The following is a 25,254-nucleotide window of genomic DNA, read 5'->3' on the forward strand; positions in this document are numbered from 1 at the left end:
GTGCATCCCGCAAACAGCCATCCAGACAGACAATTGCATACCAGGGTTCCCTCCACTGTCACCGTGGACCAAAGGCAGAAACAACCAAACATCCATTCAATCAGATGGATAAGCAAACTGTGCCAGGTGCATACTGTGAAATTCTGTTCAGCAGCATGAAGGAATGAAGTGTGTGTGTGTGTGTGTGTGTGTGTGTGTGTGTGTACACAACTACAAAGACTGTATGTGCTAGCACATGCTCTTATCCTAAACTAAGGGAGTGGACTCTGAAAAGCTGCGTTCCTGTCTAGCCTGGGATGTATAAGTGAGACCTTGCTTCAAAAACTAAAGGCCAGGATGTAGCTCAGCGGCACAATGCTTGTCTAATACACAGGGTCCTGGATTCGATACCTAACTCTGGAAAAAAAAGACAACATGAATGAACCTTGGAAACACTGAGCTCCATGACAACAGCAGCCAGTCTTCCAAAGCCATCAACTATAATCACTTGCACAAAATACCAAGACTGTGCAAATCCACAGACACGGGACCAATGGTTCCTAGTGGTGCTGGGGGGGGGGGGGGAGAAACAGGCAACCAGATCAACAGGTGCAGAGGTGTATTTGAGGGTGACAAAAATGTCTTAGAAATGCAACAGCAGTGGTATGGTAGTTGAATAACACTAGAAAATGTGAAAACGACCCTCAATTGTACACTTTTAAGGCAGCTGATTTTCTGTGCTATGAACTTTACCTCAACAGAAAACAAAGGCTGCTGCCAACAGAAAGCGGTTTCAAGCTGGGCCACGTTCCCCAACACACAGTCTCACCTCCATTCCAAGTGTTTCTCAACCTCACCTCAGCCAGGCCTGGTACATAACAGCATCTTCCAGAGACAACAGCAGCTGCCTACGCTGCTTGCACGCAAGCCCAGCAGTATCTGTCAGAGTTTTCTTTGGGTGTCTTAGCCTTTTAGAGTCCTCAGCTTTCACACATAATGCTGCTTTCACAGCTTTAGCGTCAAGGAAAAGAGCACCAGGGTGACACAGGGAGAGTGGTAGGCGGTGGATCTCTACCTGGCTTATCAAGTTTTCTTCCATCCACGCACATTACCCACAGGACATTTACACACAGACCGTCTCGGCGATAATCTAACGATGTCAAACGGCTTCCAGGCTTCCACCGGGTAGCAGGCCTAGATAACATTCAGTTGAGAAAGTCGCAGGGCCACGTGAGGCCTCAGCCATCAGGCACCCTCACACACGTTACTGTTTTACTCAGAAAATAATTCCACAACAACTTCTGGCCTTGTAGCCATCTTGGCAGTGGCCAGAAAATGTAAATCTCTTAACCTACATCCTCCATGACTTGTACCTGGTGTGAATGAAATCAGATATGTCTTTCTTATTAAAATTTTCTAAGAGACAGCAACAGACACATTTCCTAAGAGACTACAAAAGGAATGTTTTCCAATGAGGCATCTTTGTATTTAAGTGAAATTGGATTTTCTTCTTCCCGGCTAAGTGCCTGGAAAAAGATTTTTTTATTTTACAACTAAAAACATACATTAAAAATACTTTCGGGCTATTATTAAAGAAACTAAAACTTCTTTGTGCTCTAAGTTGGTTTCTCAAAGGCTATCAGCAAAAACCGAACAACTCCCCTATGTTACTTGGGTGTTGTGGCCACTAACGCACACAGGCAGTCCAGCTTAGCAGGGTAGTGTGTGTTCAAAAATTTGGTCACGTGGCCTGGATGTACATCAATCATTTTAATAAGCAACAGGGAGACTTATGACAGCGCAAAGACCTTGAAAACGTTTTGGCAAAGATAGGTCAAGGACCCCAGAAGAAAACCTACATAATCAACTAACCTGGGCCCATGGGGGCTCACAGAGACTGAACTGCCAACCGGAGAGCGTGTATGGGACGGACCTCAGCCCTCTGCACACGTGTAACAGTTGTGCAGCTGGGTCTTCATGTGGGAGTCCTAATGATGACAGCGGGGCCTGTATTAACTGTGTTACTGCCTTTGAGACCCTTTCCTCACACTGGGCCGCCTCGCCTGCCCTCAGTAGAAGGTGTGCAGAGATACATAGAGAGAGTTTGGGTCAACCAGCAACATGCTGTTCTTTGACCTCTCAGAGTTTCGGACGTGGACGTTTTCTATTGTTTGTTAAGTAGGGCATCTGGCTTCTGTGTGTGTCTTAATTTCTCTTGTTTTGTTTGTTTGTTTGTTTGTTTGTTTTTCTTGCTGGCATCACTTACTCTAGGCCACGTCATCCTTTACCATAATTCATGTCATGAAGTGTGTCCTCCGTAAGCTGCATGCCTGCATGTGTGTGTGTGTGTGTGTGTTGGAGAGGAAGGGCTCCCCAAGGGGAAGGAGTCGTCCTCTGATCGAAGGTCTTTCCTAACTCCATCTATGTTTGCCTCAGCATCCACTGCTAGCATTATCTGCGGATGACACAGGCACATTTCACGTGGAATATCCTGGGGACACTGGGGTCACAAAATAATCTCTTGGCAGCAGATGCACAGTGGCTTACTGCTGACGGAATTTGAAAGATACGGCATAACTGCTACCGATAAGGCTGCACCTCTGTGGTTTCTGCGGGCCAAAGAGAGCTTACTCCGTCATCCTCCGCCAGCACGGCACAGCATCTCAACCATGAATCATGCTGTCAGGGAACTGGGCTATGTTACTCGTCCTTGCTAACTGAAGTCTGTACTGCCGGAGCCACACACAGAGAGAGTCTTGTTAAATGCAAAGGCATAACATTACGATACAATATATATTCATATACGATACATATAATTTACCATACACACCAGTAACATAGCCCACGACTTGTGTCTGCTGTCCACCTAGAAGATGAAGGGAAGAAAGATGAAACTGGTCATTCCTAATCCCTTCTCAAACCTCACCATGGGATTTGGTTTCTAATATCTAATTTTGCGTTTCTTCGGCGACATAAAGATGCTGCTATTCACTAAGACAAAAGTACACAAAGCTCTACCGCAGCAGGCCTGGTGAAGCTCCCTTGGGTGGTCATTAACTCCTTCATAATGACAGTACCCAGCACCATATAAGAAAGAACCTAAACGCAGACATTTGTACCTGTTAGTCTCCAGAATAAGACTGGATGTGAGTCCATTCTATTAGCATCACACACAAGAATATCTAAGCCAATCTGTCCAAATAGCAAACAATTATTCTTGTTTTAGAGTAATATTTATTATGGGTAATGATACAACATTATTGAGAATCTGTTTTGGAAGATTTAGTAATGGCACCTTCATGTAAGTAACACTTTCAATGCCACCATACACCACACCCACAGTAACATGTAAACACACAGGACAGACACATAAACATCCACAAACAGCCTTCAGGAATACATTCTAAGAGTCATGTATTAGGCTGCTTTTTATCTTTTTGCCATGTATATATTATATAATTTTACATAAGGTAATCCAATCTAAATACTGTAGTTTTTCAAGTAAACATACAAAAACTGAAATTCATATAGAGGAAAATGGGGGAAAAGCATATACAACTGGGTGAATGTTAAAGACACAGGTCTTGCCGAGATCAACATCATTGCCAAACAGAGGACCAGCAATGAGCACGGAATAGGAAGTTGATGAGTGCTCAGCCCTAAATGATTGATATATATCTATACACATGTGTGTGTATACATAACCTCATCATTTGAAGCTCAGTGTTTTATGCAGAAGGGTGCTAGAAGTCGTGGATGACTTCAAGGACATAGTATTTTGCAGACACTAGGGCAGATGCACATATGAACTCACAGGACTGTGACAGCATGCACAAGACCTGCACAGATAAAGCCAAAAATCCTGGCATGGACAAGGCAAGGAGGGTACCATGTCTTACTCCCAAGGAGCTGTTGGCATCTGATTGCTGATGGGAAAAGAAAAGTCAGTTTCTTTAATGGCATGATGCCCTGTATATCAACCATACTCTAAGGGAGACTTTATACCCACGGGTAGTTGCCAACACAAGCTGGACTCAACTAAGAGAGAGTGGGAGGAAGGGAGGGAAAGGGAGAGAAAATTGGAAGTTGGGTGTTTATGAGGCTGGGAGGATCTGAGAGAGGGGCGGATATTATCAAAGTATACTGCCAGGAACTCTCTAAGAGTTCATAAAATATTTTTTTAAAGAAAAAAAGAAAAGAAATAAAAGACTATGACCCAAAGATTTCTCATGGCCCACCTGAGTTTCTCTTCCTCTTACAATGGACATTAAAAAAAAAAAAAAACAACCCAACAATAAACTCTATGAAGGCAAATTCAGACAACGTGCTCTGTCCTCTCATGTGACTCCTGGCTGCTGCCCCACATACGTTGCCTGGAGTTGCTCACGTCATGAGGTGCAGAGCGACTCTGTTCTCCACCGTATGGCATTCCACTGGGTGATCATATTGCAGCGTACTTGCCATATTCTACTGCTAGAGACATTGAAGTGGCTTCTTCAGCTTGGAGAAGTATAAATAGAAAAGTTCTTATGCACTTCCTCTCGGTCTACATGTACACATGTACACGTGCGTTCCTGTAGGCATGCTAATGATGGGATGAACCCTATTCCTATTTCAAAAGACAGGCTTCCTTGGTACTTGTTCCATTTACAATCGCAGAGACTAGACACCGATGTTTCTATTGCCCCATATCCACACTGTTTAAGGTTGTGAGGTTTTAAATGTTAGCCTCTTGGTGCATTTGGTCTTCGTATCTCGTCATGTGAGCTTTGAGAACCCCAAAATCCTGCCACGGACTGAGGACAACGTATGCAAATTAAAAAGAGGCAACAAACCCTCGCTCTCTAACACAGGGGTTGACGGCATTTTCTGCAGCCTTCTCATACTCACAGCCAGAACAGTGCTATAGCTGACGCAAGGTGTTTTCAGGAAAGAAAAAGCAGGGAAAGAGAGAAAAAAGAAGAGGAGAGAGAGGGAGGAGGAGGAAGGAAGGAGGGCTGGTCTCATAAATTAGAATTTATATTTTTAATTTTACATACAACCTTCCACTCTAAAGGTTGTAGCTTATAAAGTTTATGTCTATTTTACAAAGCGGTAGTTTATAAAGGCCTTAGCGGACATGAATGTGTACTCATAAACACAAAATGCATACACAGTCAACACACATCAACGAGCTTCAAGAATCAGAAACCACTCCCAGGATGTAGGGGCTCAGAACCTCGGCAGTCTGCAGCTTACAGTAACTGTTGTTGGAACCTTCAGCTGCCTCAGCTAGGTCCAGCAATTATACACTGTGGCTTCTCTGACACAGGGAGGGTTGCCCAGGCGCTGGCTTGATCTGTGTTCATCAGGCAGCAAATAGTGCTGACTCGTCGCCTGGGATGGTCACAGGTCTCAGGGAGCAGCAGAAGGGTGAGGCTTAGTGCAGAACAGCCCAAGAACCTCTTGCAAGGACAGCGTGAAGGGAGAAACAAGCTTAGAGAAAGATGAGAGTCGGGAGGAGACATATGGCGGCCATTTTTCCATATCATTTTTAATACTTTGATTTTTATACAATTAACTCATCACTCAAAAATTTGTAGCTGGTGACTACTGTTTTTCCTACTTGGCACTTAAGGAAATAAAACTTAAAGCATAATGAAATGATACAGTATTCAGAGCCATGAGCTAATCTCATGTCTATACAGTTTCCAAGTCTCACCACTTCTATACCATCTGCTTCCGATGGACGGCTGACGTGCCCGTCTTGTCTCGTTCTATGCAGTTAGCATTTCGTGTTCAGAATTTTAAAATCCATTTGGCATCATCTTCCTTGTACATTTCTCATAGCTGGTGATGAAACCTTCCGGCTTTTGAGTCTGAGGAAAACATCCTCACTGTTCCCTTCATCCTTAAAATATACTTTCTTTGGGTAGAGCGCTCCAGACTGACAGATCTGTCTCTTGCAATGTGTTCAAGTTACCGTTCCATCTCTGACCACTCGCACCGTTTGCAACATGAGGTCAGCTGTCAGCCATTTCACTGGCTCTTCTGTGTCCTGGGGCTTCATGGATCAGGTCTAGGGTTATTTCTCATGGTGGTTTTAAGTAATCTGAACACTTTTAGTTTATCTATACCCCTCACCCAACCCCCATTCTCCTTTCTTAGTCCCTCCCCTTCCTCTCTCTCTCCTGTTGGGGGTTGGCCTGATATATTTGGATGATAATTAGTAACAAGCCATCCCACCTGGGCAGGGCAGATGATGGGCGTGGCTAAGGTTCCCAGGCTTAGAGAGACAGAGAGGAATCCTGTGAAGAAGAGAGAGACCCAAGGAAGAGGAGGAAGGCCGCCATGGGTTAGATGGAGGAGAAGCACGTGGCAGATGTGGATGGAGATTTGGTCCAGATGAAGAACATTAGCAAGTATTTGGGATTATGGATGGGAGGTAGCTTGATAGAAGTTATTAGAAGCAGATGGCGTGGGATTGGGGCCAGTATGTAGTTACGTACCTGGCCTACTATGGAGGAGGTTTAGAGGATTGATATCTGCCCTGCCCCAGGTTAACTAAGGCTATCTTGAAATATAACAAGTGTCTGTCTCTTGATTGATAGCTAGGAGGTGATGCCGAAGTAATAATAATTCTAGGCCAGATAAATAACAATTATTAGGCCATACAGATAAATTAACAACAACACTCTCCTCTCTGGGTTTTTGAGGCAAGGTCTCACTCTATACCCAACACAGGCTGGAACCACTTTATACCCCTGACTAAGCCTTGAGTTTATGGGCGTCTCCTGCTCACCCCGGGCTGCTGGACTGCAGCCAAGTGTAAAGGAGACTCATAAATTCACACTTTCCACCAATCTGGAATGGTTTGGCTGCACTTTTGCAAATATTTCTCTCCCTCCTCCTTCCCCCATATTTTAGAAAGTTCAGGTTCATTATGAAACTTTCCTAAACTGTCTGTGTCTGTACTTGACATCTGGACTCGTGGAACACGATGTAATAACCGACACTCTACCCGCCAGTTCTAACGTCTGGGTCATTCTGAGGTCAGTTTTCATTTACTTACTTGTCCTTTTTTTTTTTTATTGTGAACTAAATTGTCCTGGCGTCCTAAATCCTCCCTGCGGCCTTTAATGAAATCCCAGAAATGGTAAATATGAATATGCTCATCCATATTCTTGAGCTATATTCTATAATGCAGTAAAAATCTATTGAAAAGTTTGATTTTTTTTTTTTTTTTTTTTAATCTTGACATGAAGATTTTGTTAGGGAAAGAATGCTTGGTAGGATCAGAGTAGTGACGGAGAGCAGATTACCCACGCCCACACAAGACCTTCATGGTAGTTTACCAACACATCCTAAGGCTGCCTGGCCTCACTAGTGGAAGCAGGCAGCATCCCAGCCCTGTGAGAATGTTGGCACTACTGCCTCAAACGCTCCCAGGCACATTCACAGTCAAAGCCTCTGCTAACATACCCCCGTGAGTAAGCTTTTGGAGGTGACCTTCTCCTTTTTTGTTCTCGTGCCCTCACATGTCTCGTTCTGAAGACTGGAGCCCAAGGCAGCCGCCACGGAGCTCACAGGCCTGTCCCTTGCCCACTGTAAGTCATAGTTTCTACTGTCTACTGTCTGGGGTTAATGAAGCTGCCACATACTGTCTTTTGTCAAAGTTGGTAGTTTTAGGTAGGAGACTAAATCTAGCACCTATCGTGCCACGGTGTCCAGGAGCAGGACTGTGTGTCCCACTGTACCCAGGAACAGGACTGTGTGTCCTACTGTGCCCAGGAGCAGGACTGTGTGTCCCTCCCACTGTGCCCAGGAACAGGACTGTGTGTCCCACTGTGCCCAGGAGCAGGACTGTGTGTCCCTCCCACTGTGCCCAGGAGCAGGGCTGTGTGTCCCACTGTGCCCAGGAGTAGGACTGTGTGTCCCTCCCACTGTGCCCAGGATCAGGACTGTGTGTCCCTCCCACTGTGTCCAGGAGCAGGGCTGTGTGTCCCACTGTGACCAGGAGCAGGACTGTGTGTCCCACTGTGCCCAGGAGCAGGGCTGTGTGTCCCACTGTGACCAGGAGCAGGACTGTGTGTCCCTCCCACTGTGTCCAGGAGCAGGGCTGTGTGTCCCACTGTGACCAGAAGCAGGACTGTGTGTCCCACTGTGCCCAGGAGCAGGACTGTGTGTTCCACTGTGCCCAGGAGCAGGGCTGTGTGTCCCGCTGTGACCAGGAGCAGGACTGTGTGTCCCACTGTGTCCAGGAGCAGGACTGTGTGGCCCACTGTGAGACCAGGAGCAGGACTGTGTGTCCCACTGTGCCCAGGAGCAGGGCTGTGTGTCCCACTGTGCCCAGGAGCAGGGCTGTGTGTCCCACTGTGCCCAGGAGCAGGACTGTGTGTCCCACTGTGCCCAGAAGCAGGGCTGTGTGTCCCACTGTGCCCAGGAGCAGGACTGTGTGTCCCACTGTGCCCAGGAGCAGGACTGTGTGTCCCACTGTGCCCAGGAGCAGGGCTGTGTGTCCCACTGTGCCCAGGAGCAGGGCTGTGTGTCCCACTGTGCCCAGGAGCAGGGCTGTGTGTCCCACTGTAGTTTTCGGTGCTTTTCTCTATGAGGATGAGCTGGGTTGTTTATGTCTGCCAGCCACTAGGACACGTCTGTTCAAGAACTGCCTGGGTGAAAGTTCTGCCCATGGACATACTAGAGTGCCACGCTCTCCTTCACGGTGGCCGCATGTGTTCTCTCCACACATAGTCTATACGCATCTTTTGTTTAGCTCACTGCAGCATCACTCGCTGTTTTGGGTTTTACACTGTCAATCCTAGTAGTATTCTTCCTAAGTTCAGGGTTAGCATAGCCAAATCTAAGCACATCCATTAATGTTATACATCCATTTTAAGATAGTTTTTTTTTTTTTGCAAATCCAAAGCCAGAAAGGTATCTTCCCTCACATGTTTAACTCCATTTCCTTGACTTGCCCTTCCCACGGCAAGCTGTAGCCAAGTGGAACTGGGTTTTAGGTAGGAGATGCAGTATGTTGCCCATCCCCCACCCACAGCCCTGGACTCCAGCAAACTTATACCCAACTGACTTTAAAGCCAGTTTCTGCTGTTTGACTCTCTGGATAATGCCCTTCACAGTGGGCCCACATTCAGCATCTTTGCTGTATTTTTATTTTTCTTTCATGTCCCACGAGACTAAGGAGAATGCTAGCCAGCTTGAGACAGCTATGAATCACCTCACATCTCAAGAGAAAGAGCACCGCCCAAAGCCAGGCAAAGCCGCCCCCTCCCCTCCCCGCCGTGCCTCCTTCCCCTCCCATCATTGTCCTTGAAACACAATTTCCTCCGTGTCCTTTAGACAATGCTCGTCACTGCGTTTAAACAGATCCAGCTCAGTATGTTACCCAGCTTGTCTCCTCCCTGGAAGGCAGGTGCAGTTTTGAAAGCCCAATCGACAGAACTCACACTAAAGCTGAGCAACCACCAAGGAATATAAGACTAGAACTCCTTGCTGGCAAACTCTTGATTTGAAGAGGCACGTGTTTTGCTCTCACATTGTAACTCTGGTATTATTGCGTAGTATAAAAGTTGCCTATGGAGGGAATTCAGGTCGTGGATTGCCACAGAAGGCGGCACAGTGGCAACACAGTTAGCAAAAAGGAGCGGATATTAGCCCAACATAGATGACTTCTGAGAGACTCCACTCAGCAGGGGATCAGGACAGATGCTGGGCCTCACTGCTGGGCTCCAGGTGAGAGTGCTATGGGAGAATGGGGGGATGGGAGGACCCAGAGGGTTCAGGAGCCCCAGAGGGAGACCATAAAGACTGGTGGATCTGGACTCACAGGGGGACCTGTTCAAACTGATGCACCAGCCAAGGACAGTGCACGCAGTGAACCTAGATCCCCCTGTTTAGATCTAGCCAGTGGACAGCTCATTCTCCACGGTTGTGGGAAGAGCAGGGACTGCCTCTGACATGAACTCTGGGGCTTTGACCACTTCCCCTTGGTGGGGAGGCCTGGCGAGCAAATGGAGGAAGGGGAAACAGGCTGTCCTGATGAGACCTGATAGGCTGTGGTCATATGGTGGGGGAGGAGGTCCCCTCTGTCACAGGTCTAGGGGAGGGGAATAGGGTGGAGGATGGAGGGAGGGGGAAAAAGGAAGATACACGCCAGGGGATAACAGTGGGGGTGTAATTATAATAAATTTTTAAAAAACAGGAAAAAGGCACACTGTTATATAATCTTTGTCTAAATATGCTTTAACTACTTTAGGAGGGTAATAAAATATCATTTCCACTGGGTATGGAAATATTTCTTTCAAAACTAAATAATCTCCCTTTAAACACATACCTAAAAGTTTAATCCTCTATCTGTCAGGCTGTCTTGAGATAAGGGCACCTGTTTACAATAGAATACTGCCTCAAGGCGTCCCAGTAGGTGGTGTCTGTGACAAGTCACACTTCTCTGAGAAGCTTCTTCTCCTTGCTCAACCACAAGACTGGTAACAAGCCTCACCTGTCTTCTGTGTGTCTTCACCTGAAGCCCGCTCCTTCCTTCCTCCTCAGCTCTGCCTAATCGACACAAGATCCTCCACATATGTGGCTTTGGGAACTTGGATGGAGTGTTTTATGTGTGTTGCATGCATGTATGTGTATCCAAACATGTGTGCATGCATTCGAGTGTGCAGCTGAGTGTGTGTGAGTGTGCATGGGTATGTGGAGGCCTGAGATTATGTCATGTGTCTCAGTCACTCACCACTACCTTGTTCACTGGTCTCTCCTAACTGCAGCTGGTCTAGCTAGTCACCTGCTCTGGAGACCCCTTGTGCTGGAATTACAGGCAGGTGGCCATGCTCACCCAGTCACGTGGGATCTGAAGATTAGGACTCTGGTCTATACAGGACAAGTGCTTTATCTTCTGAGCCACTTCCCAGGTCCTCTGTCCTGAGTTCCACTTCCTCTGAAGAAGTCAGGAGTTGTGGTTTGTGTCATTTCAACTAAAGCCATTTGTTTCTGTAATCCCTCACCTGCACCTGCACATGCACCTGCACATGCACCTCCACCTGCACCTGCACCTCCACCTGCACCTGCACCTGGGGCCTCTTTCCTCTTAGCTCTCTGCAGAAGAATATCATCTTGTGGTCAAGGTATGGCACTCTGAGTGGTTACTGATTCCCAGCACCCTAGCACCTACTCTATTATGACCATAGCCAGGAAAGAAGCTGCCTGTACAAACACACCGCACACAGATGTGGGTCTGAGTCTGTGCCCCTCTAAGATCTGGGTGTGCTAATATCCATCACATTTCTCACCACCACCTTCCTGGGTGCCAGTCCAACAGTGTATAAGAGCCATGTGCTGTGTGCTCCCTGTATTCTTGCTTCAAGGTAGAAGGTTTCTTCAACAATAAGTGGCCCGTTTCCTCTCATGCGGTGTGGTGTTCCTAGCCTTAAATGGCATCCCCGAGCACACATACTGTTTATCTTGTCACTTCAGAGAGTGCCTTGTGGACTCAATTCCCACCACTGCAACTTTTTTTTTTTTGGCACCCATGTTGAAATAGTGCTCTTACAAGTGAAATTTGATTTAACATATTTAAGCTGGTTTAACTCAACACATCACCTTAATGTGTGAAGAGAATAAAATATATTGAAATGGTCTTGATTCTTTTACTAATAAGTCTTGGAAACAAGGTATGTGCGTCATACTTACAGAATGTTTGTTCAGAAATTTTCATCAAAAATACCTTGTCTGTCAGCAGGTTGCCAAGAAGAGACTTGATACCCTATGAGCATATACAGGGGGAGGTAATCCCCCTCAGGAACAGTCATAGGGGAGGGGAATAATGGGAGAATGGGGGGGGGGGGAGGGAAGAATGGGAGGATACAAGGGATGGGATAAACACTGAGATGTAACAAGAATAAATTAATAAAAAAAAAAATACCTCGTCTGTACTTAGAGTTCCTAAAATATACAAAGTCAAAGGCAGACACAGTCAAGGTATTGCAAGCCCAATAAGGTTTTCCAATAGCTGAACCAGTTAAATAATTAAATTGGTTACCAAAAAAAAAAAAAAAAAGGTAAGTATTTGGTAGCAACATTTCAGATGTTCAATGGCCTCGTGTGGCTCCTGGCTTCCCCCTGAGACAACACAAACACAGCCAGTCACATGACAGCACTAGAAGCTTCTCCTTCACTCTGGCTCCAAGATTGGAGAACTCTCCCGTAAGCTAGTCATCACATGCCAGCTAAACACCCATACTGAATACAGGGAAAGAAACCCTCCTAAAACAGTTACCTGCCACTTCATCATAGCCCACTGGCTAAAAATGTCTTGAGTAACCAGAGTTATCAGTTACACTTTAAAAGGGCATGCAATGATATCTTGGCACTGTTTTAACTCAACTACACCAGTTTAGTTAAAACACACACACACACACACTCACATGCACTCACACACACACACAAGCGGATATTTATAAAGAGGATTTTTTTTTTAAAAAATCAAAGACAGTGGCTAGAGAGCTACATAAGACGCCTATAACCTTCACACATCACGGCTGCCTGGGGCCCACGGATGCTACAAGAGTGTGAATTATGTAAAAAGTTTTAAATCCGCAGCAGCAAACCGAGAAGTTCAGGCTACTGTCCTGCATATAACCCATGCACTGAGAACACTGGGCTGAATTCCAGAGGGAGAGAAATCTTCAAATCCTGAACCAAACCTGGTTCAGTGACTGCCAACACTGACTGCAGGCACCCGAGACACGGCAAACTGAATGTCCCATGGCATCCCGACCCCCTCAGCTCACAGAACGGAAGTGGCTCCCGAATCAGACCTCCCCTGACTTCAAAAGTTCAGGCTAAATGAATTCCACAATTAACTTCACTCCCTGAACCAACACTCTTAAATCACGTGTGCACAGTGGGAGTGGCGGGGGGAGGAGAGGGGTGGATGAGGAATCCGAGCCATTTACAAGATGTCAAGATGAGTTATCTGCCCACAAGGGTGCCTTTTTATGGGCCGGTTGCACTGTTGCCTCACAAGCTGCCGTCTCATGTTATCTTGGTCACACTACCAGGAACACATTTAAGGGTGTCAGCACAAAGGACAGAGATGGACACGCGCTGTCTGGTGGTCAGAAACTGACTCTGGTGCTGCAGATGGGGTAAGAGAGCACAGCTAGGCGACCCTGTCCAGACACACAGGTTATAAACAGTTTTACAGCCAGTGACCAAGAATTCAGAATGCATGATGACCCTGCAGAGATGCAGCACCCAGAAAATGACAGGAGCTAGGTATGACTCCAGAGGACACAAACCAGTCTAAGGACCTTACTGACCCCCATGAAACAAGTCGTTCTAGAGTTACAACTTGTGCCACTAGGGCTGGTGACAGAGTCTGATAACACAAGCCTTTTACGCGAACAGGAATTATTCAAAGTTGAACACAACAGAAAGATCTCCACCTGCCCTGTCCCCAAGGCTAGTGACAACTGTGGAGGAAGAGGATGGGAGAGGATTGTAAGAGAAAGAAGCAGTGGACAGCCTCGGTGAGCCACTATTGCCTGGACGTACGGGGCCACTGCACACGTGAACTCACAACAACTGTGTCCGCACAAGATGAAGCCAGGCAGAATCCCAGCGTGGGCATGGAAGGGGGCTCGTGACTCTCTCCCCTCGCTGATGGCTGATGGGAAAGGAAAGCTCACTTCCTTCAAGGATGCAGGCCTGAGAGACTAGCCCTGCGATAGTAGGTGGTTCGTTCTCCGTCCGTGCGCATACGGGTGGCACTAAGCAGACTGAGAGGTCAGAGAGAGAGAGAGAGAGAGAGAGAGAGAGAAGAGTGAGACATGAGGGTAGGGGAGGAGTTGGAGTAGAGAAATTGAGAAAATATTTTGATCAAAAAGCTACATTATATATGTTGCTAAAAATGTATTATGTGGTCATATATATGTTTATATATAATTCTCAGTAAAATGCATTATATAAAGTTTTCAAAGAGTAAACAAATTTTCAATGATTTCCGTGAAATTATATTTTGTGTGATTCATAATAATGTGACTTCTCCAGAAAACTGCAAACTCAACCAGAAGTTGAAGCATTTCAAGGCTGATAGACTAAAACACTGTAAACCATGTCACCCCCCACAGCCATGTGGCCTGACCTCCCATCAGCATGGAATGACAACCTTGTCACTCGCCTTTTGTCAAAAGGGCTGTGAGACATCATTCTGCTGTGCTCCAGCTGCTGCACCCCCCACCCCTTCATGGTAAGTTAATATCTTTAGTGTCTTGTAATGCCCAGCTGTTCGTTAAGGGCAATGCCAGCTCTGGAAGTGTGTTTAGAGTTGCTTTTTATGGAATTCATAATTCTGTGAATAAAAACGAGAGTGAGGCTACAGCAGTGAGGCCGACTGACGATAGCTAGAAAAGACGCTTCACCGACATGGGAAGTTGGGAGTCCTGGAGGAACGAAGGGGGAAAGGGGGATGTAAAGAGGCATGCACCACCGACGAGCGGAAAGCGCCAGCAGCGAGAATGTGCACGCTGGTCTCTGTGCGGTTCAGCAGAGCCTTTACGCTTTTCCTTTCTCTTATGATTAGAAAGCAAGCCAGTGAGAGTGTTGGGCTGAGGAGGCACCTCAGTCAGCACAGTGCTCGCCTGGCACAAGAGAGGAAAAATCAAGAAGCTGGGTGCGGTGGCGCATGTTCTTAGTCCCAGCACTTTGGGGTTAGCTGAACAGCCAGCCTGTCCTAACCAGTGAGTTCCAGCCAGTGACATGTTGCTTCAAAAAACAGAGTGAATGGGCCCAGAAGAGAGACACCCAAGGTTGACACTGGCATACATGCGCATGACACACACACACACACACACACACACACATACATGCACACACACAAATGCATACACATACATGTGCATGTACAGACACTGTCTACACTCACACACATGTGCACACACACAGGCATACACACACACATGTGCATGCACACATACACCACACATGCACATGCACACATGCATGTTAATTAACTAAGAAAAAAATAATATCTTGAGTGATCTTCCCCTCGTGTACGGTCTGGGACTTCAGCTGAGGACAGAGAGGCATGGGGTGTGTGTGCACAGTGAGAGGAGTAGACATGAGTTGGGGGGTGTAAGTCCCTTCAGTGTTCAGTTGCACACATCTTAGCCCCATCTCCTCACCCAGCATCACGTGCTGCTCCTCCACGAGAGTCTCCAAGCATGTAGGAAAAGGGGCTCCACTCAGGTGCAAGAATACAGCCTGGAGCAGGAGGCCAAGGCGTCCCTTCAGTGTTGTGGGGAAAACAGAACAATGGCTTCCCAGTTTCCACTCTGAGGATAAGCAAAGGGGAGCCGGGACCCAATGGGAGCCAGCAGGAGTGAACACCCAGCACATCCGTGCTTGGACGCCCAAGGAAGAAGCAGCCAGGCAGCTGGTTACACTGGCAAAGGCAGGAACTGTGGGAGCGGAGCTGGAAAGATGGCTCCGTGGTTACAAACACCTGCTGCTTCTGAAAAGGAGACAAGTTCAGTTCCCAGCACCTATGTTAGATAGCTCACAACTGCCTGCCGTCCAGCTCTAGGGGACCTACTGCCCTCTGACCCCCATGGGTACCTGCACACATGTGGTGCACATAAGTTCACACAGACGCACATACATACGCATACGCTTTTTAAAAGTCTTTTTTAAAAAGGGGGCTATGAGAATTGGGGTGGAGCTAAAATATCCACCTTGGGGAGGTCACCTCGGTTGGCTCCCCAAAAGGACTGGCAAGCATGTTCCATAACACTCAGCATGCGGCTCCTCGATACTAAGTGAAAACCAACAGTTGCTACGGCCCGACAATCAGGGACGGTTAAACAGCAGCAAAGGGCTGAAACACAGCGTGGGCCTAGCATGTGTGAGGCCCTGGGTTCAGTCCTCTGCCCCACAGACCATAGCCTCAAACTCTTCCGCATCGTAAGCAGCCAGAGAAGGGAAAGGACCACGCTGCTTCACCCAGGTTCTGTGTGAAAGCCTGGCCTTCGCAGGGAGGTGAGCAGGGCTGCCAGCTTGGTCTTGGGTTTACTCATCAATTTAATTTTTAATGGGAAAAAATAGACCAAGAAATTACAATACTTTCCCAATGTGTTACGAAAGGTCTGCTACCAGTATAAAGATGTTCAACAAGGCAAATTTGATGTTAAACTTATAGGAAATGTTAATATCCTGTGTTTATTCTTCCACATAATTAGACACCCAGGCAAGCACAAGGACATAAACAGTGCCTGAGTGGAGCCCCAAGAAGTGTTGCCCATGCCGACCAACAACCCTACTATGTGTAGAAAGGTCTCACTTGTATCAAGTAACAAGAACAGTTGTTCATTTCAATCCTCAAAGCTAAAGTAATGACCAAGGAAAAAATAACCACTACAAACGCTGTGTCTGGCCCCAGCAAAATGTACAAAACTGCACTGCAGAGAGATAAGGGCTTGAAGGAGAACGTGTGAAAATATCTAGAGAGGTTTTGTTTTCTGGGGTTATATCAAACTTCACCGCAATAAAGCAGAAAAACTGTCTAGCGACTAACACCGTGTCCCAGGAGTAACTGCCGGCACTTTCACAGCTGTAAGAAATCAGTGGGGACAGTGAGTCTGAGGGACAGCGACACCCTTTACACGTGTACAGGAAGGCGTGTTTCTGGAGCGGTACAGTTTGTCTCTGCTCTGGGCTCTCAGACGACAAAGGCTAATATGAGCATCTCTTTGCTGTCACTGTTGGTGTGAGGGTTGGGGCACCGACGGCACGTCACTACTGCACAGACACGGGGGTCCCCAGGGCTGAGACAGCATAGCCCACTAAAGAAGTCCGACACAACGATGATTACAGTTTCTCTAGAACCGGAGCGGTAAAGGAGCTCCCCATGATCTCATCCCCAGTGACCCACTTTCCCCAGTAACACTGCCAGTCAGGGGCACAGGGGCCTCCATCCTGGTCAGTCCCGGGTGTCAGGGCCCGTTTCCTGTTCCCCTGTTCTAGGATGCCATCATGCACGCTCCACGCGCTACCCTTTGCTTAGCACCAGGGCAGTTGCTCTTACTACGTTCCCCCTAGCTCAGCCTCTCATTATGAAGAATTTAAAATGCAGATTTTCCTAGTTCCTGGCACATGCGATGTGACAGATGGCATCTGATAATGACGGAGAAACTGGGACACTTAGCTGAGCAGCAGAGCAAAGGACTTCCAAAACCATTACCTGCTTCGGCTGGGCTCCCTGGGAGAGAATGTCCAGCAAGTCAGCCGAGGAGATGAAGTAGAAGCGAGGGAAAGTGACGCGCTTCATTTCCAGGTACTCTCCGCCAGGGCTTTTTCACAGAGAGAGAGCCTGCATGAACGAAAGCCATTCTTAAGCACATGTGGCATTTCTTCTACCCTTGACATTTCAACAGAACAAACCCTGCACCGGCCTCGACGCCACTCAGCCAGGAAGCTCACCGTGTCTCAGCTTACAAACAGAACACAACCAGGCTCAGGTGGGGTGGGGTGGGGTGGGGTGGGGTGAACAGGACTCGCCTACACACTCATACACCCTCACATCCAGACTTGGGGACTTGCGTTGCTCATCGCTTCTCCGGATGAAGACTGACATTGGCATTGCTCAACTGAGCGCAAATCTTAGTCGTAAGCTATGGTTCCCAATAAACATCTGTGCAATCACAAGTGACTTCTACCGTCTCTCTGACATTGGGGGGGAGCCAGGGCGGGTGTTGTGAGTTCCAGAATTGTTTCCCATTTATTATCTGAAGTCCTAGCTATCGGCTAAATACAAGTAACTACCTCCATCGGTAAGCGCCTTGTCTGAATGGTTGGTTTCCCCGGGTGTTCTTGTGGATTACATGTGGATGTGGTTTTACAGATGGCCCCTAGGAAAAAGGATTTTGAAAGCTGAGATGTTTTTGAGATGTTCCCTAAGGGTAATATATAGTAGAGAGAAAGTATAAAGCGGGCAGGTGGTTCACATCTGTAACACAGCACTTAGAAAGCTGAGGCAGGAGGCTCCCCATGAGTTCAGTGATATTCTGGACAACAAACAAAACAATAAGAAAAAACCAAAACCAAAACAAAACAATAACAAATGGGAGTATCAGTGAGAGAGGAGTGGAGAACAGATAAGAATGTGTGTGTGTGTGTGTGTGTGTGTGTGTGTGTGTGTGTGTACACATACATAGATACACACATGAGAGAGGAGTGGAGAACAGATAAGAATGTGTGTGTGTGTGTGTGTGTATACACATACATAGATACACACATACACACACACGTACACACACACACACACACACACACACACACACACACACGGACTAAAGGACTGTGAGTGAGTGAGCACTGTCCTGGGTTTTGGCACACAGTCTGTGTTCAACCAGCATATGCAAAACAGTATGGTGAAAGAAAGAATTGATCTGGAGGTCTATGTGTAAAAAAATGCAACTGGACCCATATTTGTCACCTTGCACAAAATTCAAATTCAAGTGGATTAAAGACCTCAACATAAAACCAGAGACACTAAGTCACTTAGAAGAAAAAGTGGGGAAGAGCCTGGAACATATTGGCACAGGAGACAACTTCCTGAACAGAACACCAACGGCCCAGGCCTTAATGTCAACCATTAATAAATGGGACCTCATGAGGCTGAGAAGCTTCTGTAAGGCAGGAGACACTGTCAAGAGAACAAAGCGACAGCCTACAGACTGGGAAAAGATCTTCACCAACCCTACATCTGACAAAGGTCTAATATCCAAAATATATAAAAAACTCAAGAAATTAAACACCACCAAATCGAATAACCCAATTGCGAAATGGGGCTTGGAACTAAACAGAATTCTCAACAGAGGAATATCAAATGGCTAAGAAACACTTAAAGAAATGCTCAACCTCCTTAGTCATCAGGGAAATGCAAATCAAAATAACTCTGAGATTCCATCTTACACCCATCAGAATGGCTAAGATCAAAAATTCAAGTGACACCACATGCTGGCGAGGATGTGGGGATAGAGGAACACTCCTTCATTGCTGGTGGGAATGCAAACAACCACTTTGGAAATCTATCTGGTGCTATCTCAGAAAAATGGGAATAGGGCTTCCTCAAGACCCAACTATTCCACTCCTTGGAATATACCCAGAAGATGCTCCAGCACACAACAAAAAAATTTGCTCAACCATGTTCATAGCAGCCTTATTCATAATAGCCAGAACATGGAAACAGCCTAAGTGTCCATCAGTAGAAGAATGGATAAAGAAACTGTGGTACATATACACTATGAAATACTACTCAGCTATTAAAAACAAGAATTTCCGAAATTTGTGGATAAATGGATTGAGCTAGAAATGATCATAATGAGTGTGTTAACCCAGAAGCAGAAAGGATCAAATGGTATATACTCACTTATATCTGCATACTAGCCCAAGGGGCATGTCCCACGAAACCTTCACTTACCAGGAAACTGGGACAGAGGGGAGGACATCCTATTGGGACTCTAAATGAGAGAAGCATGGGAGAATAGCAAAGTAGAAGGATCCAGAGGGTCCTAGAAACCTACAAGTAGAACATTATGATAGGCAGATTTGGGCCCAGGGGTCCCGCTCAAACTAAGGCACCAGCCGAGGACAATACAGGCGGTAAACTTTAATCCCCTACCCAGATCTAGCCAATGGTCAGAACATTCTCCATACTTGAGTGGAGAGTGGGATATGACTTTCTCACATACTCTGGTGCCTCATATTTGACCATGTCCCCTGGAGGGGGAGACCTGGTGGCACTCAGAGGAAGGACAGCAGGTTGCCAAGAAGAGACTTGATACCCTATGAGCATATACAGGGGGAGGTAATCCCCCTCAGGAACAGTCATAGGGGAGGGGAATAATGGGAAAATGGGAGGGAGGGAAGAATGGGAGGATACAAGGGATGGGATAAACATTGAGATGTAACAAGAATAAAATAATTAAAAAAATTAAAAAAAAAAGAAAGAATTGATCAGTTATCAGAAGTCTTACCTAATACACAGAAGGAAGCCAGCGAGCAGAGAGTGACTTCAATCACATGAGGGTAAACATCCTCAGAATATGAAAGAAGCAAGTGATGCCCTTTGCTCTGCTCTTACCTGTGCTGAAAATCCTTAAGCTCCTCATAGAGGTGGGGTCTGCACGTTGCTTCTAAGACGGTTTTTTTCTCGGCTGTCTTGAACATTAACTCCTGCAGAGAAGTATTACACAGACGTTAGGAACGCATCCACTTCCTTCCACAGATTAAAGTTTGAGAGCACAGCCTCAGGCGAATGAATGGTGTTCAGGACACCGTAGGACCACTAGGTACCATGTTTGTTTCTGTGTACAGATCAGTGTTTGTTAATATAATTCCACTGAACAGTCGCACCTGTTTGTTTTCATAGCATCTCTCATGCCACAATGACAGCACTGAATAGTTGATATGTAGATGACAAGATACGTAAAAACCCACGATTTCAGTATTCTGATTCCTATGTACTGAAATGCGCAAGCTGCATTTTACATTTTTAACACAGTATGGATTTTGTACTGTTGTGTTTTACATTGATTTGAATGCTGTGAGAACTTTCACTAGAACAGGACAGGCCTGACCCTGACCAACCTTAAATTCGGCATCTACCCCGTCGAATCTTCTGGCATCCTCCACGAGCTGCATTCGAATATCTTCTGAAGAAAGGAAGATGCTCTCAAGGTGAGCCCAGGTCCGCTGGACATCCATCCAAGTGAAGATGACCACGTCGGCTGTGTTTAGCTTGTTTTGCCAGCTCAGGACTTGGTCCATGAAGTACTCCACATGCTTACTTTGAAGAAGAGTCTGCAACTGAACCTAAAAGGCAGCCAGGCACTAGTCAGTGGATGCCTGGTGGGGCCTGAGTGCCACGAGGAGGGTCACTCTGCTTGTTCCTTTGTTCCTGTACCTTGCATGGATCCCAGGCGGGCGTACATCAAGCTTTTGCAAAATGAGCCAAAGAATTCATAGCACATGGATGTATCCAACCAAAGAAAGGAGATGTACCTAACACATCCTCTACAGGAAAGCTGTGCATGTGTGTGCGGGCAGAAACCAACACTGGGGGCTGGGGCGATGTCTCAGTCTGTAAAGTACTTGTTTTTAAAGCATGAGGAACTTCACAATCCAAGCCGGATGTGCGATGCTCACACCTGTGTCTCCAGGCTCACTTTTCATAACTTCCATGAGAAAAGAAAAGTATATTTCAAAGAACCCAAAGCAATTAGCCCCTGAGAGCTGGTTGCTTCCTGGTGTCCAAGCACCACTAATACTGTCCCCGTTGCACAGCTATCCTTTTCTGGTGGTATTTTGTTGTTGTTGTTGTTGCTGTGTTGTTGTTGTTAAATGCCAGTCTATCCTTTGAGGCTTACTCTAAGTATCATCACCTACCAGGGAGCTCCCTGACACTCTCACACTCCCAATTTGAAAGGTTCTTTTTCTCTCCTTAGCCTTCTAGGAGTCAGTCTGTCTCTTCTTAATCTCCTGGGAGTCTGTCTGTCTCTTCTTCGTCTCCTAGGAGTCTGTCTGTCTCTCCTTCGTCTCCTAGGAGTCTGTCTGTCTCTCCTTAACATCCTAGGGGACTCCTTTGTGCCAGCTCCTTTCTGAACTACAAGTCCCCCGAGAGCAGGTATCTACACCTCTGCATGCCAAATGGCCCTGCACCTGGAGCCTGCCCTGAGTAGCTGCTCAGTAAACAAATGAATTGGACTTTGTGTGTGAATTTTGAAAAAAAAAAAAAAAAGTCTAAGACTGCTAATTAAATTACAATCTATAATAAGCATCCATTTTACCTGGCTGTGCTCTAGAGTCTCAAAAAGCTGTTCATCAGACTTCAGCAGTGGGGTGCCTGTTCGATAGTGAGCCTCATAAGAAAACTGCAGGGTCTCCCAGGTGTGCCTGACTTCAGCAATAACCTAGTAATTAAAACATATTAACATCAAACTTAGGGCCAATATCTCAGCCATGGCCTAGAATCCAAAAACGTTTAATATTAATGTTAATATTTATAAATAAATTATAAGTTAAAATTGATGTTCAATAATTTAAGAAACGAATGGTATTAAATGTGACCGGCCTCTCTTTCTCTAGAGGATTCATGGAGACGAGGCTGGAGGAGCAAACGCCATCACTGCAGAGGGCTAGGCCTCAGACCAGTGCCACACGATCCGAGTTTACCCCTCCCTGAGGAGGCAGAGGTGTGAGAAGGGCCTTCAGAGGCTGCACCGAGGGCATCTAGTGTTCATGCATCAGCCAGCAGGAGCTGGGTGCCTGGTGGAGCCTAAAGATGGACCTCAGCCCCCTAAGCAAACCTGGGCAAGCTAATTATCTTTCTACACCTCAGTTTCCCACCCTGTACACCAGAAATAATAGCAATATTATAACAGGCCAACTGAGTTAATATAAGCATGGCACTTAGAGCGGTGCTTGCTGAAAAGGAAGAGACATGGAGTGATCCCTGCTCCCTCCAACAGGGCCAGACCCCCTGCTGTCGCATGCCCTGTGCCTTTGAGTGACTCTGTGTCCTGCCTACTTAAGCAGCAGCGGAGAGGAAACTTCAAGGTAAGCCTCCACACTCCCAGGCCAGCAAACTCTTCCTCCAAAACAGCTTCTATTCAAGCACAAGCCCAGTGTCCTAGACGAGACAAACGCTGGCGGTCGGTACCTTTTCTGTGCCCATCTCTTTCACTGCCTTGTCCACAATGTCTCTCACATCATCCTCTACTCGGTGCAGCTGTAATGCCAGCAAATCTGCCAGTGTGGTGGTGTCGCTTATTGAAAATCTGACCTGATTAGGAAGAAGAGGTTCCAGAGGGGTGTGGTAAGAGACCCAATCCCTTTTAGCTCATGGTCCAAGCTCAGTGCTTTCTTCTGTTTCACATCCCTTCCATCGTCAACCTGTTTCATGCCACCTTTGCCTGCAAACCTATTTTTTGTTAAAAGATTCCCACTATTCATTTATTATAATTTGGTTGAAACCCCAGGAACCAGCAGCAGCCCATTTGTCTTTTCTTCCCAAAATACCCTGCTCACAGAACATAATTTCCAGTCACTCGTGATATGACCTACTTTCACCACTAATTTAATCTTAGTGGCTTGGCAAAAAAATTATCCCTCCTCATGCCCGTTATTCGGGTTTATCATATGAAAAGAGTTTACACTCATCTCTCTACTGTCCTCTGCTTCCCGCATCTCTTCACTGAGGATTTGGCTAATAAGCACTTGTTTCTTCCTACATCCCAAAGTCAACTCATATCCTTTACAGATGATAAGGGGTCTGGCTAGATGGCTACAGAAAAGCCACCGCACTTCGCAGTCCGGTGCAGAGGACACCATCTGCTCTCAGGAGGTTGTCATCTTCTCCAGCGTTCACCACCCTGAAAAGAGCCCTCAGGACCACTCATCATCCACACAGAATGTGACAAAGGCTCACTGCCTAGGTCTAAACCTTCTGGCCCTTTCCATCGCACATAAATTATTAGCCACTGTTGGCTTTCTGTAAAATGTTGTCATATTTCTTGCCACTCACCCCTTATAAGGCATTAAAAAAACCCCAGCAGAATCCTTCTCATGATAAAAGTAAAATTAAACCCAAACTAGAGAAGTGAAGTGACTCGCTTGAGGTCACACAGCCAGTAGGATATAAAAGGCGTGAGCAGTGGGCTCAGTGCGTGCATAGCCACTAGTCTTTAAGGAGCCTGTCCATCTTGCGTGAGATGAGAGGCTTTCCCACATGTTCCACTGGATGTCAGATGAGGCAAGCTTGGAGTGACACTTTGGAGTAGGTACCACGCAGTAAGGTGACCCCAGTACGCACCCCAGTGGCCTTCGTCAGCTGCTGCCAATGCCTGTCCCTGAGAGCAGGGCTCTGCAACTCTGCGATGGCTCTCAGCGAGGTTGTCATGTCCTTCACAGTGCCTTCCAGGCCTGAATAAGCATCCCAGGCACGGACGGCCTTGTCCAGTGACCAAATATCCTAAAGACATGTAAGGAAAAGGGCCAGATCCCTATAGATAACAATGTATTACACGTGTGACTTATTTCCTTTGGGAGAATACATAGACCTAGCTCCATCCATGGATTAAGAAAGTAGTGAGGCTACATAAGAAGCTAGCCTGGGCTACACAGAGTTCCTGTCTTAAAAAAAATTAATACAAGAAAGAGAAAGTACTGTATCCTCTAGACAAGTGCTTCTCAGCCTGAGGGTGGCAACACCTTTGTGGCTGAATGACCCTTTCATAGATATTTACATTACGGCTCATAATACTAGCAAAATTACAGTTATGAAGTGGCAGTGAAATAATATTATGGTTGGGGGGGGTCACCACAACATGAGGAACTGTTTTAAAGGGCCATGGTGTCAGGAAGGTTGGGAACCACTGTTGTAGACTACAGACTGACCTAGAGAAGTGCAAAGGCACTCACTCTCTCTGAATCAGGAATCCACTACCAGCAAGCCACCCAGGTCCTGGAGTTTCTTAAATACAAGAGCTAACTGGATAGTCCATAGAAGACTGAGTTGAGAAAGGCGCATGCATGCATGGACCTTCATTCTTCCAGAAACACAAGTGAAATCAGATTGGTGACACTGCCCTGAAATATCTAGTTCATCCGAATGGGTCCTGGAAATGCTGCCTGTTTGTGTCTTTTTCATGGACGTTAACTAATGCATGTTCTGAAGATGGCTTAAACAAAGCCTCCACTCAGCCTTCACCCTTGCCCAAGGATCAAGGATAAAGCCCCACAATAAAACCGGGTAAAACACGGTACCGATTGAGTTAAGTATAAAGGCCTGCGGTTGAAGTAGGATCATCACTGCCATGTGCAATCAGCAATGGCAGAGGAAAAAAAGGGGGGGGGGTGAACACAGAATTAGCTACAGCACAGTAGCCCCATTAGCATTAGGGGGTTTGAGACTGGGACACATGGGCAGAGATACAAGCTGAGCACAGAACCTGGGACAAGGGTATTGTGAAGTAGGAAGAAAGCAAGGAGCCTACCTCTTCCTCCCTCCCTTCCTCCCTCCCTCCCTCCCTCCCTCCTTCTCTCCTTCACCTCCTTCTACTCTCTCTCTTCCTTCATTTTGCCCAGGCTTCCCTTAGGAGCCTCTGAAGTAGGCGAGTCTACCATCCCACACCTGCCTGGCAGGGCCTGACATTTTTAACTGCCTTTCCCTGTTGTAGCCTTTGATCTTCTCCAAAGACTTTCTGCTTCTCCTCA

The 25,254-nt window shown here is 46.6% G+C and overlaps 1 protein-coding gene across 1 annotated transcript in view; it reads right to left on the bottom strand.

The window, feature by feature from the left end:
- The window catches only part of Dnah11 (dynein axonemal heavy chain 11), a 326,041-nt gene that overhangs the window by 236,710 nt on the left and 64,077 nt on the right, over positions 1-25,254 (bottom strand). Inside the window, exons 23-27 of the mRNA XM_051152523.1 lie at positions 23,852-24,010; positions 22,700-22,822; positions 21,828-21,950; positions 20,629-20,853; positions 20,123-20,214 (exon numbers count right to left, since the gene is read on the bottom strand). Of these exons, the coding sequence (XP_051008480.1) occupies positions 20,123-20,214; positions 20,629-20,853; positions 21,828-21,950; positions 22,700-22,822; positions 23,852-24,010 (722 nt within the window). The remainder of the gene's footprint in view (positions 1-20,122; positions 20,215-20,628; positions 20,854-21,827; positions 21,951-22,699; positions 22,823-23,851; positions 24,011-25,254) is intronic.

Source organism: Acomys russatus, chromosome 1, assembly GCF_903995435.1.
Source record: "Acomys russatus chromosome 1, mAcoRus1.1, whole genome shotgun sequence".
In the NCBI taxonomy this organism is placed as follows: domain Eukaryota; kingdom Metazoa; phylum Chordata; class Mammalia; order Rodentia; family Muridae; genus Acomys; species Acomys russatus.